The sequence below is a fragment of the Chlamydotis macqueenii genome, chromosome 8, assembly GCF_036417535.1.
Source record: "Chlamydotis macqueenii isolate bChlMac1 chromosome 8, bChlMac1.mat, whole genome shotgun sequence".
Lineage (NCBI taxonomy): Eukaryota > Metazoa > Chordata > Aves > Otidiformes > Otididae > Chlamydotis > Chlamydotis macqueenii.
Window position 1 is genome coordinate 29,941,181 of NC_141563.1, and position 20,381 is coordinate 29,961,561.

Genomic DNA, 20,381 nt, shown 5'->3' on the forward strand with positions numbered 1-20,381 from the left:
TCATAGTACTGTCCCACAGGAAAGCTTTGACCTAGCTGGGCTGGTACAACAGGGAGGCTCCTTCTCCTCTGACCACTATCGCCTGCCAAGACAGGCCGGGACACAGAGGGGAAGCAAAGGAAGAGAAAACCGGCTTTGTCCTTGATTTCAGCAACCATCTGAAAAACATCCACTCTTCTTCAATCGACTGCCACTGAGGAACGAAGCCTTTCGTGCCAGAAGAGGGCACTTTAACCACAGGCAAGCGTGAGCTGCGCTGCCTGGTGCTGACCTAGGCAGGCAGGCAAGGTGGGGAGGGGGAAATGGCTTGGTTAGGCCAAGCCTTACACCGGGACATAAGTACAGGGAGGTGCCAAGAGGCACCAGGCTGCCGGGCCTCCACTCATCTCCTAAGAGCTGACGCCAAGCGCTCATCCTCTCTAGTTTTGCTGCCTTGGACTCGCTCGAATCCCCCCTCATCAGCAAAGAGCTCGAGCTTGCGCTCCTGGCTCTGCATCAGGCCAGGCCTATTTTGAAACAGAAAGTAGTTGTCCCACCAACAACACAACGGCTGAGACCTAGTCCCTGCTCCCAGCTTCTCCAGCAGTATGGATTTTGTGCCAGCTGAAATTCTCCCTGTGCTGGAGCATTTTACAGCAGCTCCCCTGTACAGACCCTCTGGTGGGTACAAACATTTAAACTCGCCTCAGCCTTTCCCCCGGCAGAGGCATTAGCTGGGTCTATTTCCTTTGCTCAGCTACCTGTTTTCATAAAACTTGCCCAAACTTATCATCTCTGAGAATTCTCTCTAGTTGGAACAAAAAAAAAAAAAAAAAAAAAAAAAAAAATAGAAGTTTTGGGGTGAAGGTATATGAAACGCACATATCTGCTGCCCAGCGAAAGGACCCTAAACACAAAGACTGTCTGCTTTTTCCAGTTGTATTAGCTGGTTCAAAACCAGACTGGTCTCCCTACAAACCATACTTGTTGAAGCACATACACTAGTCCCATCCCTCCAGACACAACATGGTCAGCCATGTCTCATCTTAGAAAAATCTTGACAATGCAAATTTCAGAGATTACACAAAACCCTGAATTATAGACAAGAAAGACCAGAAGAGATGGAGAAAAACAAACTGGATGGTACAGGAAGTATGAGAATTTAAGTCTGGCTTTGAGAGTTTTGTTTCTTTTCTGTGGTGTTCCCTGTGATGAATCTCAATTTTCTTGTTTGAGATAGACTAGCACAGAGTAATAGCTAATGTATCTGAACCAGTCCATAAACTCCCACTGCATCTATCTATACCATCTAATTCTCAGTGGCTGCCTTAGAGTGGTTAGTCCTCTGTTTGCATCTCGGAAGTTTCCAGACACATAAATAAACCAAGCACGAATAAATCGGGTCTGAAGGTCTGTTTCTCAGATGGATCTGGCAGCTGCCTCAGTTTATTGGCAGTTCATTTATCATCTCAAGAAAAATATTGATGGTTCTGGAGACACAGGCCCTTTCTGTGCCCTGGTTGAAGGAAAGCTGTCCTTCTGGACAGGCTTTGGAAAGAAAGTCAATGCAACAAATTCTACTTGGCAGACATGTGAGGGATGCAGTGCAAAGAGGAATCATTAAGTAAGGAAGAAAGGACACTGGGATAATAACCCTGTTGGCCCAGAAATAGCCCAGTCTCAAATCTTCACAGTATCACAGCAAGAATATGAGATTGTGAGGCTGTTAACAGGCACAGTCATGGGCATCTTCTCAAGAGGAGGTATTACTGCTACACAGTAAGAGATAAGGAGTCTCAAGTTGCATTCTGCCAAAAGAACCAGCCACTTATCAGACCTTGATGAAATCCACAGAAACTCCAAGATGAGAAGGCTTGAAAAAAGGAATAATGGGACTGAAGTACTGTAGACTCTCTCCCCTTGGGCTAGCAGAACTATGCAGTCCTGGCTCTTGAGGGACTGGCCAATGAAGAAAAGATTAATGGTTTGTTATCTATCATTTGGTATTCTGTGGCATCAGATGACAGTTCCTGGTTTAATAAGGGTTGCTTAGTTTAAAAAAAGTAACTGATCTGACAGAATCATGAATGCAACCTGACCGTGGCAGCATGTTATTCAGAAGTTGGTTTGCTGAGAAGTAGTGATGGACATCAAACATAATGACAGAAAGCAAGGTATTTGGGATGTTTTCAAAAACCATGTATTCCTCTAGCAGGAGCTGGCTCCTAGACTCTTTTAGTCAGATGACCGAAAGTCCAGCCTATGCTGAACAGAAATTCAATTAACAAGCTTTGAATCCCTCCTAATTTGGGGGGGGAAAAAAAACAAACAACAGTACAGCAGAACACACGCAAACTATTAAGTGCATGAGGAACTGAACACATGATGTGTGTGTACTCTGAAACCGAAAGCCATATCTCTAGTTTTGGTGCTTATATCTACTCCTTGTGAGACCACAGCAGGATTTATCCTGAGCACAAGTAAAAATCATAATGCACAGCAAATACAAACTCTGCCATTAGAGTCACTGGAGTTGATTCTCCATTGCTTGGCAACTCACACAGTTGTGTATACCTAGAAAGAAAGAGTAAGATGATTTACCAGCTCTAGAAATAGAGGAATGATTCTGATTTGATAATATTTTTCTGCTTATGGTGTATAGGATAAATACTCAGCAAATAACTAGGTAGGCTGGGACACTTCAAATGTGAAAAAAAGGTGGCTGATATGAGTGCCATGGGGAAAGTGGATGGGGATCAATGCTGCTTCCAGTGTAACAATTAGGAATCACAAAATAAAGCTTGCAGCTGGTAGGTTTAAAACAAACAAGATATTATTAAGCTGTGGAAATCCCTAGCAAGGAATGCTGCGTATGCTAAAAATATATACAGGTTCATGGGAAACAAATCCATTGAGTGTTACTACAGAGGTAATCAACATCTCTGGCTCTGGGATCCCCAAACCACTAATTGCTGGAAGCTGGAAAAATATTCAGGGGAAATACAGTTATACACTTATTCTGTTAGCATATTCTTCTCAGGCATCTGCTCTTGGCCTCTGTCAGAGCAAGACACTGCAGAGGACTGGTTTTGATCTGAGCTGATTTGGCTGTTCTTCCATTAAAGAGATGAGACATGGGAGAATCAGTCTGCTCTTATCACAACACAAAGGTTTCTGAACACTAGATCAAAGCTGCAGATTATCTTTACTTTCTGCCCGAGACGTCTTCAGACTTTGTTGATCTGAACCCTGGGCAAAGTTTCATCTCTAGATGACAAGAAATGCTGCTGGCTTGGGGTGGGCATGTGTTGGCCTTGGCTTGAATAGGTATTCTCTTCACTTGTGAACTGTACCTGCCAGGTTTCTGGTCTCTTTCAACAGTGGCTTGATGGAGAAGATGAATATGCTTTTCAGGATGCCATGACATATCCTTTGTTAAGGTTTGCAGAGATGTTAGGGATGAAAGTTTTGTAGAGGAAAGAAAAGTGAAGTGAGGTCTCTACTACCCAGTGACATGCCAAGGAAGGCAAGGAGATGTGGGATCTGCTTCCTGTGACTTTCATGCTTACTGTCGTCCTCTGGTTTCTAACAATAGAGATGCAGCTGTCCCTACTGGAGAGATTAATTTTGGTCTCTCTACTCATTCAGCCAGCTATTTTTCATGAAACTCATAGAATGTAATATCTCTGAGACCTTCATCACTGTCAAATTCAGTTGCAGTTGGCCAGGCAGCTGAGAAAGATACACACGCATACAGAAAGACACTAATTTCTTTGCTAGGTTTCCTAAAAATCATTTCTGATTCCCTTTCAGGATGTTGGTATTTGGGACTAAAGAAGTACTAGTGAAGAATATCTTCTGCTCCCACCCTGGAAGTCCCCCTCAAAAGCCCTGCTGAGCCTTTAGGTGGCAAAATATAAAAGAAAATATGAATAGTTTAGGTGAAAGACAGCACAATGTAGGCAAAAAGCAGAGATTGGATGTCTCTGACTAATGAAACAACATATGCAAAAAATCAGGAGAGATGACAGAGAGGCATAGGGTAGGTGTGAGAGACCTAAAACTGCAAACAAGACAGTGAGGATACAGGCACAAGACAGGCAGGCACAGGGCAGAAGACTAAGCCAGAGGTGAAAAGACATAGAGAAGAGGAAGAAGATGGCAGACATGGAGACACACAAACACCACCACAGGCTGGTAGAAAAGCAGAGCCCTATGAAAAAGACACTAAAATTTTTCTGTTTATGGCTTTTTGAAAAACACCTTATTCTGAATGGCTTTTTTCTTTTTCATTCCCATTGACATTTGGGAAAGCTTCAAAGCACAGCACTAGCTAAAGCACTCTCCCAACCTAAATCTTCAACCCACAGACATTACTCTTTAGTCATATTAACCACTCCCCTCAGACATTTCCAACAAATTGTTAATATCTTTTAAGCCCTGCTCTCCGTTGCCTTTCAGATTAGCCTTGCCCTTTCCTTTGCACTTAAGTTTAACAAGTGTTACTAATAGGAATTTAACATTTACCAAAGAATTATTTTAACTATGGGTCTAATAGCATTTGTATGGTGTTCTGAGCACCCAAGAGCCCCACTATCAGTTCCATATGCTTAGTTTTGTCTAGGTTGCTTATAAGACAAAGGAAAAATACAAGTTTATAGAAAAGCCAGCTCGTAAGAGACGCTTTCAGAACATCGAAAGCTAGTTCCAAGAGGGACAGCAGTGCCTGGAGGGAGCTTCCCCCCTCATTTATATTAACCAGAACTCTGCAATCACTCATGTAATCAACTTCACTTTCCAAATATTCAGCAAAAGCATCACTTGTGCTTGGTCCAAGTTCTTTTCTCCTACATGTAAAAGAAATACTAATAGAAAAACGTAACAATTTTTATTATTAACTGGCGAATTTTATTTTTTTTTTTTAATACTACCATCAAAACTATTTTGAATTAGATAGTTCCGTGCTTGAGGTCACTGATTTAGCTGGCCTGATAGCAATCGTAAGTCATTGATAGCTTGAATGGAAAGCACTGATGAGTATTTCAATCAGTTAAAACCAGTTTGGCACCAGTTAGCATGCAACGTCTCAACAGAAACCACAAAGGCTGCATTGGATAGAGATCATTTTAGAACTGGGCTTCTCCATCCTGGCTGGCTTATAATGATCAGTCTTCCCTTGTTGCTGGATACAGCCCTACTTAGGCCAAAGAGCACATGCTCCGCTAGCACTGAGTTGAAGACAGCCGGTGGAAAGCAGGGACAGCATTTGAACATGTGTCTCTAAGATGCTCGTGCTTCCACTGTCCACAAGGTCCCTATTCCTGAATAAGGTTGTAAATATTGATAGCTCTCAAGTCAACCTGTGCAAATTCCCTGTCCAGATTCACAGCACATTCTTTCTGCTCTTCAAAGAAGCCAAGCTCCTGCATTTATGTCTAAAACTGACTTGAGAGCATTTCGAAGCTTCCAGGTCTGGATATACATCCTGCTTACATTCTGGTCCCAAAACAACCATGTCTTCTCTTCCCTGTACCTTAGTATCACTTGGAAAGAAACCTGTGTACACAAAAGGGACAAAAGTACACCGTCCCGGGGTCCTCCTTTGCAATGCTCAGGACAACACAACTGTGGAACAAACTGTGGTGCTACATCTGACTTTTGCCTTAAAGTCTGATAGGACTTGTAGGCTCTCAGTATATCTGATCCTTCATTCCCCTCAAGACTAGATTCCCAGCTTACAAACTTACTTTTACTTCTGCTTAAAACAGGCCTGTGAGTCTGACCTGCTCTCCGTCCTTCCCCACAAAAAGCCATCTGAATGCTTACCAAACAGGCATCATGCAAAGTGTGCCTGGGCACACAGAGAAGTGAAACAGTTACTCAAGACCACTCTTACTGCAGCCGTTAACTGCAAGGCCATTTCCCCACTCACATGCATGGTATTTGATACAGGACTCCTAGCCTAAAGATAACTGGAATCATATGGTTAAATTCTCAGGAAACACTTTGAAGATGCCTTTCAAGACTGATATTCTACATTTCAGAGAAGAAAAAAAAAAAAAAAAAAAAAATCTTTCTTTAAAAGAAAAAAACCCACTTTTATAATAACACTTTGCTCTTTTATAGTCTTTTACAGCATCTTTCATCTGAGGCTATCAAAGCATTTTGGGATATGGATGCTAAGAAATCCATTATAAAAATTATAGATATTCCTAAGTTGATTGTAGTCACTTGCCTTAATTTCCATTTCTTTACTGATACTCCCTGACGGTGTCTGCATAGATTGATGCAGTCAATGCTACAGGCAACTAGATAAACAAATCTACATACAAGTATGCACTCTCCCCAACAAACAGCAAAGTATTTTCTACAACATTGTCCACTGTATTGAATTCAGTGAGGGAAAGAGTTGTGCATACTGCAACACCATATGCTGCTTCGCACTTTCATTCCATTGCACTTCATTAAACAGATTTTCACTGTTTCTTAATTTTCTTTGAGCAGGTCCCTCTGTATATACCCAGTACGAACAAACACAGAGATTCCTTCTGGGTATGAGCCAACAGCTGCAATCCTGAAAAAATCAGCTTCTTATATCATTAACTGAGTTTCCATGGTGCCCTGGGGCAGAGATATTGATGCTTGACAGCATTATCACTATAAAGTAACTTTACAACTCTATAATTTAACTCTATGCTTCCAGTAATATTAAGAACATTTGAAATTGTGGCTGTAAACCTTGACACTTTCACAGACTGGGGAGTTGAAAGAGGATTTTGTATTCTTTCCTTAAAGACAGCCCAAAACATGGTACTGAGAAATAAGCAAATACTGGAGATACAATGTGCAAGGAGGTCACTCTTAGGAAAACCTGCAGAATTAGGATTAATGCCGCTTTTTGTAACACACAGAAAGGAGCCGGTTTCTAGGAGCTCAGCAGAAGAAGGATGAAGATGTAGACCTCTGGAGGTCTTTTCCTGAGTATGTGCCCAATTTACTTTGAAATCATCGTGGCGAGAAGCTCTAACTCAAGTTCAAACAGAAGCCACACTGGATAACCTCTCCAGAGCTCCCTCAGCTTTATCAGCACCACCTTTCCTACCTCATTGGCTTTTGCTAGTAATGTTGCTTTTATTGGGTGGGAATGAACCTGCAAGGGGTGTAATCTGGCTCATGAGGATCTTCTCTTAAAGATATCACTAAGAGAGCTAGAAGGATCAGGACAGGCAGTTGCTAAATAAAGAAATGTAAAAAAAGCCCAAAATAACCAAATACATTTGCCCTAGAAGACTGACAGGTCCATGAAGCTCTACAAGTTATAGATGCTCTTACTGGAATTGTAGTTTCTAATGTGAAAAGACCTACTTTGGGATAATACTAATAATGTTTCTTTCTTCCAAGTTCTTCACCCATGGCTTCCAAAATTGTTTGGCTGGGATTTTTTTTGTTTGTTTACAAAAGAAGTTTCATTAAATTAATTCTTTATATTGAGAACGTTAAATCAAAGTAGTGAAGTGACGTGCTTAGAAAAGCTGCACAAAGGAGAACTGTCCCACCAGACCCTCAGTTCAGGGTTCCAGTCTCCTGTCCCACTCAGAAGTAATTTCAACGAGTAAAGCCATACATGTAGATGACTAAAGGCCCATCTTTGGACGAGGGCCTTCCCCACCTGGAGGAAGCTTAGAATTAAGATTAAAATACACAAAAAAAAGCCATGGTACTCACCCATCTTGATGATTACTCTTCCCTACAGCTACCAGGCTACAATCTACCAGTTCTTGCCTAGTCTCCCTCATTTCTATCTTCTTACCTCACAGCTAGTCTTTGGAAGAGTAAAACCTTTTATGCTCTCTTATGGGCTGCCTGTGCAGCAGGGATCCGGTTCAAACACTCTAAAAAATGAACCCAATAGATTTTAAAACTGTTGATGTGAGACTCCTTTACCGGCCACTCTCAGGTCAGGCTGTGACGGCTGCTGATCAGCAGCTGTAGTGGAAAGCAATTCCGAGTGTGCTATCAGAGCAGCGCTCGGAGTCCTACAGCTGGGGATTCATCCTTCCTCCCCCTCTTTTATCCTTTGTTCCCTGCCCAGCTATGAGGCTGCTGTGTATCTAGGCAGCTCAGCAGTTGAGCTGCTGGTGGTGAATGTTACAGAGCAGTTTACACGCCTTGTGTCATAAGCCCTGTAAATGCCTAGTAAAACATGGTATTTAATGCAGGCATATCAGCTCATTTTAAAGCTTCTTTGCCTGGTGCTGAGCAAACTGTTGCTGTGCTGCCTTTTTAATCAGTTACCACCAAATGTGTGCGTGTGTGAGAAGGGTTTTAAACATTTCTCTGTCCACTTCCAGGCAACTAACCAACAAGCCTACAATCCTCTTATTATGCCTTCGAAACAGAGTCCATTCACGGTTATCTACAGCACGTGTTATCGTAGGGTATTCTGCAGAGCCAGGCTTACAGAACATATCCCTAATGTTCCTCGTACACCAGGTACATATCCGTTAGACACAAACCTACCAGGCACACACATACCTCTGAAGGAATGTATAACAGGACATTCGAGAAGTTACACCTGATGCACTGCTCTGTTTGCAGGATGAGAACACAGAAGAGACTCCAGCAGTAACCATTGCTGATATAATGCTAGTTGAGGCCTGAGACATTCATGCAACCATTCTCTATGTTAGAGAGAGGCCAGAAATTCAACACTCCACAGGACGCTGTTGTCCCACCATAGATATCCCAAACCTATACTCCCTGCACAGACTGATGGAAGATCCTTCACTCCTGGATTTAATTTAAATAGTGCAGCCTCCGGGGTAAATTTGTTTTTATAGAACATACCAGGTGTAATCCTCCAAATTCTGAGTCTTTGACATATCTAATTTAGGAGAGTACATTGTCTAGTATGACTGGAGTAATTTGGAACAGATTTCCATTTTCAATGATACCTTCTCTTCCATTTTAAAACTTCCTTACTTTTTTTTATTGAAAAAAGTTACTGTCCACACTAACAATGTCAGAATTCAAACAGCATTTATCAGACTGAAAGTCTGTCTTCCATTTTCATACACGTAAGGTATCCATTTATCTCAATAATTTAAAAGTATGTTTCAGTCACGTAAGTCTGAACAAAATGGAAAACCTTACCCAATGTAGAAATATATCTATTACAGGCTTACATTGAGGTTTGTACAGAACATAGAGTTAGCATGTAAACCCTGAGGAACATGAAGAGATTTAAAAAAAAAACCCCAAAACCAACAAACCTAATCCACTTATATAAGGGCATGAAATGAGGTAGTACTATGATCTTATTTGCCATGAATGTTGTAAAGGAAAGTAGTTGACAGGTAAAATTACATGCCACCAGTGCCAACTATTCAGAATTTGTTCAGTTTCCTCACCTGTCAACCAGAACAACACTAGGTTAAATTAATAATTTTGTAGAACCTGGAGATCCTCATTTGTTTTTGTCTCTATAGGGAGCCAGTACTGCTAGTTTCTGAATGTGAGGTGTCATCTCCTTTGTAGTCTCTGTTCAAGGCTGTGGGTTCCCTCAATTTGAAGCTGAGTCTCCGCCCCCACTTCTTAATCCAACACTAGAAGCTTTGAACAATTCTAGCCTCCCTGATCTTGTTTCTATTAAAAACAAAACAGACAACCCAACAACCCAGTAACATCACAGTGGGATGAACAGAGCCCTAAGAAATACATCCTTGAAGGCAGATTTCCTGAATAGTTGCCCTATCAGTTCACGGTTTTGGGGCTCACTGTATTTTCTTCATTTATTTGCTTGACTTGCTGCCTGCATGTAGCTAGATAGTTAATAGAGGCATGCCTGTCCTGGGAGGCCAATATGAACTGACTGGCTGTGTCTTTGGTTCAGGTCCATTAAAAAATCTGAGCATTAATTAATCACTGACTTGCAAATAGCTTGGAAGAGCTGTTCAGGCTAAATTGGAACGTTCTGCAATTGTTTTACTTTTGGTCACGGGCACTTTGGTGATATGAAACTTCTCCCCTGCCAGGATAGGATGTACATAAATCCAGCCACTCCTGTGTTAGAGCAGGCCAGCCTAGAGATTGCTTTAAGCAGCTCCATTTCATTCTCTAACTAGGAAACTGCACACATGAGAAGCGCTGTCATAAGCAGCACTCTTGATAGAATCCCACCATTGAAAGGGAAATAATAAAACCTACCAGGGCAAAATGCCAGTGGAGCATACTACATGGGCAAAGAGCCTTCCCTGCTTGCTGTCTGCCAGTCCAGTCAAAGCCAGCTTCTCCTCCTATTTCACTCAGCTAGGTGAAACCATAACTGTAGAAATCAAGACACTGCTTGAGCTTTCCAGATGTAACCACCAAGAAGGATCTCTGTGATCTGGGGCCTGTTTTCTGTGCTCTAGTTGCTGATGGTCACAATGAATGAACTGAGAATGATGCAACTCTGTCTGCAGAAGGCAAACCAAGCAAATAGATAGAGACGTTAGACCCCACGCCTGAAACTTCTATAATGTGAAGCACAAAACAAAAATCTTTGTGGAAAGGAAACTAAACCAGCATGACCTACAAGTCATGAAGAAAAACATATTCAAGGGAATCATGATCTCATTCATATAAGGACTGTTCTTGATAAATAAGGAAGACAAATAAGCAGTTGTCAATACAATGAGTACCAAGTGAGGAGGAAAATTAAAGGTGAAAGTAAGGCACACGTTCTTAAGATGCCAAATACCACATAAGAAAATAAATACCTAAACCTAACAGTAATGACATTTTTTTTCCTCAGTGGCAAGATATACTACATATGTGTATGTTGCAAGAAGCTATTCCTTGGAAACAGTTAACCTTACTGTGTAAAAAAGAGCTTATATTCCAAATACTTAAGTCTAAAAAGTCACCTTAATGTAGTCAGCCCCTTCCTTCCCCCAAATTTCACTTTCAGTGGAGAAGCCAAACCCGAAAACCCCAAATGATTAAGAATTACTTTCCCTGCTCCCAGTTTCTTGTTCTTATTCCCACACAGTGGGAATTATATCTCATACGAAAATTCCCCCCCCTGCTACCCTAAATCTGTAAACCTTCCCCAACTTCCAAAATGCAGTGGAGAGGTAAATAAGCAATCACAGCTAATCTTTCTCCCACTGCAGGTTTTCTAAACCTGCAGAAATTTCAAAAGCTACCAAGATAGAATGACAAAATGAAACAACGCCCCCGAACTTGAAGTATGGGCACTGGTTATTTGATTGAGCATGGTGACAAAAAGAAAAATATAAAAAACAGATCATAAAGCCAGTCAGAATAGTTCTACAAGTTGTTGATATATTGAGATAGCCAGATGGATATGTTTTTTGAGGAATGAGACATTGCTTCTATTTGAGCACTCAAAAATGCAAACAGCTTTGTCAGTTTTGTTTGCAGAGCTCGCTTTCCATTTCTTTGTCAACTATGTTAAAGACCTGGCCCTGAGGCAGAAGCAGAACCTTATGGATCCTTTGGAGCCTTTGGCTGCAGTTCAAAGGCAGGTAAGGTATTTTAACTCAGTACCAAAGATGTACTTTCAACTTGCTATTAAAACAATAATACGAACACAGAGTTAATGAAAGGATAAGGAGAGAAATGAAGAAAGAAATAGAAGACTATGGAAGGGAATGGATCACAGGGTCTCCAGGAGTAGTTTCTATAATAAGTGTGTGAGACAATCTCCTACAAGAGGGAAATAGCTTATTTGATCTAATATGCCTTTCTCTTCTTGAATTTCCACAGTATGGAGAATCAATATGAGGGAAATTAAAGCATCAGGGGCAGACTCACATTTCCACTTGTGTGTTCCTATCTCAGCAAACTCTTATTGAGATAGAAGTATTTACCTTAAGCGCACAGTTCACGTGTGCTGCGAGAGAAGGAAGGATTTCAAAAGGATACATGCTTCTTCCGTGTAGGGGACAGTAGAATTAGGTCCACCCAATATGTAGCTGTAGAATGAGACTTCAAGAGTGTAGCAGTAGGATGTATCATTTAACAGTCCACCAAGAAAACGCCGGCCTGTCCCTGCTTTCACAGCATCTCTGTTGAACGATGTACTGGACTGCAGGAGGAAGAACACAAAGACATGAAGAGAGTTCATGAGTGGAACAAGGGAAGTGTTATGAAAGAGTAACGCTTTAAAATAGAAAACAGTGAAATTCACATCACCACATCTCATTTACACTATATGAGACTGCAGTATTTTTTGAGCATGGTCTGGAGAGACCATTAACAAAAACACAGTTCTGGCACACAGACTAGAAATAATGCCTTGCAGAATTTCACAAAATTAATCTCAGTTCATGAGTAACATCAGCTTTTCTCCTCCTCTTTTGGATAACACAAAGAAAGCCTGTCACATGCATGAGTTGAAAGTGAACCTTTCAGACCCTCCATTCTCAAAAGTTAAGCTGGACTATTATTTGGATATTGGGTTCCCTCTCTCTACTGCATTCCCTTTTATCACAACCATTCTACCCCACCCCTTACCCTGGACTCTCTTAAGCGCAGTAGAAATACAGTGGCATTTACATTTTAGTGAAACTTTCTCACCTAAGACATTTCAGTGGTTCTTAAATTAGGTCACACAAATTTCCACTTCACTAACTTAAATGTTAACTAGGTGTTGCTCTCTGGGTGGAAAAATATACTGCACTATTTTACAGCATTAGGAGCACAGTATAAAAAGTCATATTTTGTGCTACTACTGAAGATCTGGCTTTAAGAACCCTACGGCTTTATTACTATTCATTTGAGGCGTGGATGGGAGGACTCCAAGTATTCCCATAAATAAGTTTTAGCTCTCCTTTGAATGTATGACATCTGGAGACTAAAGGGGAGCTCATCTTCAGGTCGACTGAAGTCTCAAAGCTTGTTCCTACCAACTAGACAGAAAAATGTATTCTGATTTTATTTTTGTTGTCATTCTCTATTCGTAAACCTCAAACATTACACTGAGTTAATCTGGGCTCATAACAAGTTAGTGACCAGCACCAAAAAAAAAAAAAAGGCAAAAAAAAAAAGCTTAGTAAATCCAAATTGGATCCGTTGCATAAAAGGCCTTAATATCTCCTGCTTTAAAACTTTTAAGTTGCCAGTGAAACATAAAGGACCCTTAGCATAACTACTGTTCAGTCATTGTGCCCATGGTGAATTCTTTGAGCTACCCAGGGTCGTTATCCTATTGAACCTTAAGGCTAGTATCTTTTCTTGCTAACACAATGTTAGCATTTATCAACTCCATCTCTTATCAAAACAGGGAAAATAAGATTTCTTTCTTATTTTAAAAAAATAGATGCAACAGTTCAAAATGTTTAACTTCTCTAGACTGAGAAAATCAGACTAATACTGACATGAGCAACAATTCTTGATGAATAGCGTATACCAGAAGATAACCTGTGGGTTTATTAACATCCTGAATGTTTTGGAGTCTCTCTCATGTTATAAAAAGGAATGCTTTCCAGATTAATTAGATTAAGATGGAATTTGTTTTCTTATTAGCATTATGTATAGGAGTTTCCAAATGCCACTTGTTGTCTTTGTGGTAACATTATATTTAGCTTTGTGGTAGATTGTGTACGGAGCCAGCTCAAAGGAAGAAGACAACAAACGTGTCAGAACATGGTATTGTGGTTTGTGAGCAGAAGCATCACTGACAAGGGGAATGAACTAATTCTATGGCTGTGTTTGGCACAGTCAAAACAAGGAATATGTCAGAGAAGTGATTCAGGGCAGATATTAGGGACAGAAGTACTTCAGTGATTAGGAGGCTAAGTTACTGATACGGAGCATCTGTGAAGATTATGGAATCTCATCAACTATGTTTAAGAACAAATTGGACAAGTACCTGCAGAGTATAGTTCATATCTTTGGAATATACTTTGGACTTGAGCTCCTTTTCAGCTCTGTTTCCCATGATTTCAGTCAGGCTAGAGGAAGGTTATAAGTTGAATTCCTCATAGATTATTCTTGAGATAAATCTTACATAATATTTTCATCACAGTTCTTGGCATGGTAAAGGAGGACTATGCCAACAAATATGCTGATGACACACTGTGGAATGAATCATCATTATAGAGGAGGCTCTGAACATCATACAAAAAAAAAAAAAAAAAAAAAAAAAAAAGCAGTGGGATGACTTCGAGGACCAGAATGATAGTAGTCAGATGAAACTCAGCTGCATAAGTGCTAGGTCGTGTACTCAGGGCCTAATAAAAAACAATCTCTGCTATAGGCTGAAACCTCATCAGCTGGAAATAGATGAAGAGAGTCTGATGTTTTAGTTCACTGAAGTGATTTTTGCTTTCTGGTAGAAAATAGCTCAGAAGTTGGATCTCGTTATTGGCAAAATTATACTTGCCATATTTCAGAAGTGAAGCATAAGTAGTTTAACTATTTCAAAGAGGATTTTGTAAATGGCCAAAAAAAAAAAAAGAAAACAAAATTTGGATCTTTCCAGAGTTTGAATTTTTTTTTGTAATGCTATTTTGTGTGGTTTGTGGGTTTTGGGGGTCTGTGTTTCACCTCCCTCCTCCCCCCCCCCTTTTTTTTAATAGAAGAGTTCCAGTTTCAACTGTGCAAAATTACTTGAAATGGCAATGGCATTAATAAAATCATCTATTCATTTCTTTGCCAGGTGGTGCACTTCCAGGAATAAAAAAAAAAGCTAAACCTTCATTTAGGTGCATAAACTTAGACTTTGGACGTTAATTTTGTCCTCATTTTGAAAAATCTGATGACATAAACCAACCTGATGACTTGAGTAAAAGGTAAAATCTCTGACTGGACTCAAGAAGGTTGAAGTTTAGAAAACATAATATAAACTCTTCAAATATGAGCACATGCAGGTTTTGAAACAGTGGTTTGGGCTTGGGCTTGGCTCTGCAGTAAATGTTGTAAGTAAATGTGATGTTTTAGGCAAAAAGAAGAAAATTACAGATTCAAGAAAATTCAACTAATGACAAGGAAGAGCAGCAGGTCCTTGCTTGAGTCCAACCTTCTACTCACTGTTTCAAGTCAAGATAAATGGAATGGAAAAATACATAGGCAAAACTTCAGCTCCTCACCAGAACTGATCTTAGCAACTGATAATGCTGAAACAAAGACTATGAAAAGCCGTGTATTATCATGGTAAAAAAAGGTTCCTTTTGCATGCACATTTATTTAATCAAACCCTCGTCTGGGAAAAAGGGATGAGGTGGGGGGAGAGCAAGAGTGGGGAAAGAACCCAGGTAAGGTTGTCTGCAAATTAGTCTCTTGTTTTTCTGGGAGAATTTGTTGTGCTAAAACCCTTGCAAAGCTAAACTGAAGTAATCATTAAGCAAATGCACTGAGCAGGCACAGCAGGAGAACAGCTAAACAAATATTTATTTCTCCAAGACTGAATTGCATCGGAGTGTCAACAACAGCAGCAGCAAAAAGAACAAAGTCTGGAGGGTGGGGGGAACTTTGAAGTTCTTAAATAGGGATATTTGTATAAAATAAACAGTAATTCATTATTAAAACACACAGATGCATTAAAGGTCACAGAAGAACTCTGCTTCCCAGCTTCCGTGAGAAAATTCAGAGAACAAATAGCTACCTACAGGTTTAGGAGGTGCCAAGAAACAAAAATCCAGTGTTAAAAGAGCAGAGCAGGAAGGATTCCTCCACTTTCTGGTGGGAAGAAACTGATCAGAAAGCTACACCTGGATTTCACACACACTTGGGAGCCTAAAGGTGCTCTCTTTACACCTCTCTTTACACCTCAGGCATTAGTGGCAGCTTCCCGAGGCCTTCCTACCAGATTTCATTCCTCCTCCCTATGCTTTGCTGAATACATTCTGAATGACCAGTTTCCCCACTGGGAATGACAGTGAACAGCCAGGCAACCCAAAGAAATTTTTAAACCAACTGGACCTTGTTCAGAGATTGCAGCAGACAAAGAGACATGTGGAAGAAAATAAGACAAAAAAAAATGCATGCAAATTTTTTCTGGGGTGGTCTCAAAGCAGGAAAAAAAAAAAAAATCTTGGCCCTTGGTCAGATGTCTCATTGTGCCCGAATACCTGTCTCCAGGGCAGTCTTGTCTTTTGGCTGGTAAGAACACTCTCTAGCACTGTCTTTCCTCAGTGAATTCACCCTCTGGTAGCTAGCTTACAAGCTCAACAGCTTAGGCAGCTCTCATATGGCCAAGGATACTCTTGGTTTCTCAGCACTGCTTCATCATCCTGCTAACAACTACTGGAATGAGTGCCCTGAGCAGTTCATACTCACAAAGTGAGGGCAGGTAGTTTACTGATTGCCTCTGCATGCTGGTATCAATCTGTCACAAGAGGGGCTCCAAATGACAACGAGGGAGAACAGCACATTTCTCACACATCTGAGGTTGAGTTTTGTCCAAGTCCACCCTTTGGCATCCTGATCTGAGTCGTTCTGCTTGGTGGGAATTTCCACTGGTGGGACCTCCTTCTTAGTGTACATGGGGGATTGTTAGCATCAGAAAATCTCAGGTTGCACCAAGGAAAAATTGGAGGCAAAACCCAGTAAATCTATGTCCATTGTTCAGTGGAAGAAGAGATGCCAAAAAGGGCTGAAATGTCAGGCAGGCTCAGTGTTCAGCCAGTGATGGGGAGCTTCAGTTCTGCCTTTCACTGATGGCAGGGTGAAGCGACAGGGTACAAAAGGGCACTTCCTCATCCAGCAGTTGCTGGGGAATTAATCTTTGTCTTCTGAAATTGCTCAACACATTAGGGAAAAAAGGATCAAGGTATGACCACAGTGCAAGTCAGAGGCCAGGCTCCTAGCATGGGAACCAGCGTATAGACTGCACATCACTGATGGTCAATCCTAAGGTGTTTCTCCAACCCAGCAAGAATGGCAACTATAAGGTACAAATGACTCAGAAAGTAATTAGGAGAGAAATGATCAACCAGCCAGAAATCTGGCCACAGGTTATGACAGATTGAGAAAGATGGGTTTCTGATATAGCGAGGTCTAGGGGGTTCCTGAAATCCAATGGATAGATTTTACCAGCTGTTCACATTTACTGCAACACGATTGTTTATGTGCCCATGGAAGGAATTCACAAACTAGATGTATTTTAAAAAACTTGAGCTTTTGCATGCACATTAATGTTTCCCAGAAGATATTCTGTCCTCACAGCATATCTGCATGAAACTCAGAGAAAACAGACCTTCCATTTGCTGACATAGATAGATGATGTAATTCCAGAAAGTGTTTTACAAAAGCATGTAGTATGTTCAACTATGTGCTCACGAGAATTAGAGAATCATGTTAGAAATCCTCCCTGGAGAAGAGTGGAGACATAAACACTAAGAGAATTCATAATTAGAGAATGGTTTTATATTACAACACATAATTAAAAATATGCTGGGTCACCCTATGTCATTTCCATTTGGGAAATAAGCTATATTTCACAACTGAGGTAACTATTCCTAAAAAAAACCCCAACAAACCACAACCCAAACCAGAAAAACAGCGCACATTTTGCTTGTTCTGTAGTTGAGCAATAAGCACTTTACCTACTGGGGTAAACTGGAATTATGCATGCAAATTGCTTCATGTTCTTCACTAGCACCAGCAATGGCCAAGTCTAATGAGGACTCAATTACAACCTCCTCACAGTTATCCGCTGGTGCTGCTCCATCGCTGAAGAGCAAGCTTTTTCTCTAAAGCGGGTCTGACCTCTATAAGCCCTCAACTCACTGCCCCAGTGTAGTAAAAAAGTGATAATAAAAAAGTTAGTAGTTAGTGCTCTAGAAAAAAGGAATGACACACTTGTCATCAAGGAAGAATAGACGTGCCATTGGGAAATGGACTGGAGCCCAGACAATGTCAAATCCATCTTGATGAAGAGTTTTACTGTATCAGCTATAACTCACTCACTCTCATTTTCTAGAATGCTTTATTGAAGTCTACAGAAGTTAGAAAGAGAGCACAGAAATGCACTGGCTTTGAAATCTTTGCCACAGAAGACTGTAAATAGCAATATTACAAATTGTGACTCTTCTGTTTGCCCCTACACAGGGTGCTGTAAGAGGGGTCTCACTTCCCTCATATGGATACAGCTAATTACTGCCATGGTGTGCCCAGCAGTCACTGCTTTGACCCTGCCATTCTTGCAGCTGGTAGCCCATCAAGATATCTTACAAGCAAAACTTATCTCCTTACTTCTCTGGAAGTACCGAGGAAACTTCTCACTTCAAAAGCCAACTTAACTCTCTCCTCACATCCACCTCTCACCAGCTCCATTAACTCTCTTAATAGACTGGAAAACATATGTGTTAGTGGGTTTTTTTTGTGATAGACTATCAACTCCATGCCAACTGGGTCTGGAGACTTGGAAATCATGGCATTTGGGAGGCTGCTATCAGGCAGTCTTCTTCCAATTTATTTTACAAACAAGCTGCAGCCAGCATCTGAAATGTAGATGGGGTTATTTAAAAAAAAAAAAACCAATAAAAAAAAAAGAGAGGAAAGAAAAAAAAATCCCAAAGGCAGATGGTAGCAGAAAGCTGATCTGAGGGAAGCAGCAGGTAAAGGAGGATGATTCTGGGAGCAGAGACGCAATGAAATGGGAACAGAGCTCAAAATTACTCCCTGACTCATCTCACCTTGCAGCTTTGCTGGTGTTTCTAATGCACAGAAGGAAAATGTATTTAATCTCTAAATCATTTATGACTATTGAAATTTGGGAAGAGGGGGTTTTGAAAAGTTCAGGATCATTTCAGAGGGATCCCATTGCTTGGAGATTTTCCAGATCCCTTAGGGAAAGACAGATTGGGCTGATATTCCTGTGAAAAGGCGCACTCTCACCGATGGCTCTGCAGTTGACAGAATTTTGTTTAATAACTTCTGTGCCTGGAAGGAAACATTGAGATGGGCAGCAAACTTTGGGTTTAACAAGGGAATATTCTCTGAACTGGAATTTGATTTGCAGAAATCTGAGAAAAGGCATGCAGAGGAGATCTGAAACAGTTTGACCTGTCCTAAGAATGTGAGAGAAAAGCCTGAGCTGGAAGCCTGAAGACCTAATAGCCTCAAATCCTAAGAGATTTTCATCATTCTACTCCCCATCTCTTTTTCCCTTTTTTCTACTACTCAGTGGAAAGCAGACAGCAATCACCCTTTCTTAAAGGCAGTGTCACATTGTAGGAGTACCATGAACACAACCTGCCTAGCACCACATTGTCAGGCTTTAAAGTGCAATTCTCCTTAGAGAAATAACAGTTAAAAAGTACTTTGTCACCACATACACATCTGCTTCCTGAGAGGTTTCATTATCCCTTTAATGTGTAGTGAAGGAATACTAGATCTTTCCCCCTCCCCATCCCTCCAAAGTGTATTTCAGTCATGCCTGCTTAGGTTTGCTGATAAAAACACATATTTGCATGGTCATTAGCAGAGGGGTTGGAAGGAAGGAGCTTGATAAGCTCTCAGTTTATGTCTCAAAACCAAAACTACCAAATGAGCTCCCTTTTTGGAAACCCTGTGGTTAGAAAAGCAACTGAGTTTCATGCTTCAGAGTTTCAGCTGTTCACCTGCAAGAACTAAAAGAGCTGCACTTTCCACTACTCATTAATATCTGTGCTCTGCTCTGTACAGTGCTCTGCCATACAGCTCCAGGACTGATGGAGGTCTCTGCAGTCCACTGCCTGTCCGTGCACCCTGGACTAGTTACCCTGGCAGCGTTTGGATTGGATGGATGGATGGATTTGGCCCACGTTTCACATTTCTCAGAATCCATCCTCACAGGCAACCAAAACTGGTTGTACACACAGCTCCCACCTCCCCGAGTGCTATAGCATTGAAGATGCTTATTGAGTTCAGTGGCTTCACCATAGCAGCTAATGCAACTGGAATCCAAATTAAAACAGCGCCTTTTCTGAGAAAGTTTCGTAAACAACACCCTGCAAGCCAAACAAAGCAGGGTGGTGATGGCCTTACCTGAGACCTTCACAAAGTCAATCAAGAGCTCCCCTACAGAACTGAGCAGCCCATCACAACCTACTCAGAAAAGGCAAGAGGAGGCGGCAGATTTCACTCCATCCTTCAGGAAAACATCGGTTGGAGCTCCTCTTGCCGCTAGATTCTGCCACCCCAACCTGTGACCAGTGATATACACAAGTAAGAGATCTGCAAATGCTTCAGGGTAACAATGAAGAAAAGCTCTTTCCCCTCCTTGTTTTTTTTTTTACTAATAGCAACCTCTGCTTCTCAGAGCACATCCTTCCCCAAAGATGCCAAAGCTGGCATTTCCTAGTCTAAGCTCTACAGAATAATCACACCATTTAGAAAACAACTCGTGTCTCTGGAGTTCTCAGTTTCCCTATTTGTCAGGAGAAAACGAGACGTTTCCTCAAAATATA

General features: G+C 41.0%; 1 protein-coding gene across 1 annotated transcript in view; it reads right to left on the bottom strand.

Annotated features, from left to right (window-relative positions):
• Positions 1-20,381, bottom strand: part of AGBL4 (AGBL carboxypeptidase 4) — a 914,318-nt gene that overhangs the window by 75,446 nt on the left and 818,491 nt on the right. Inside the window, exon 11 of the mRNA XM_086754116.1 lies at positions 11,911-12,073. Coding sequence (XP_086610242.1) covers positions 11,911-12,073 — 163 coding nt within the window. The remainder of the gene's footprint in view (positions 1-11,910; positions 12,074-20,381) is intronic.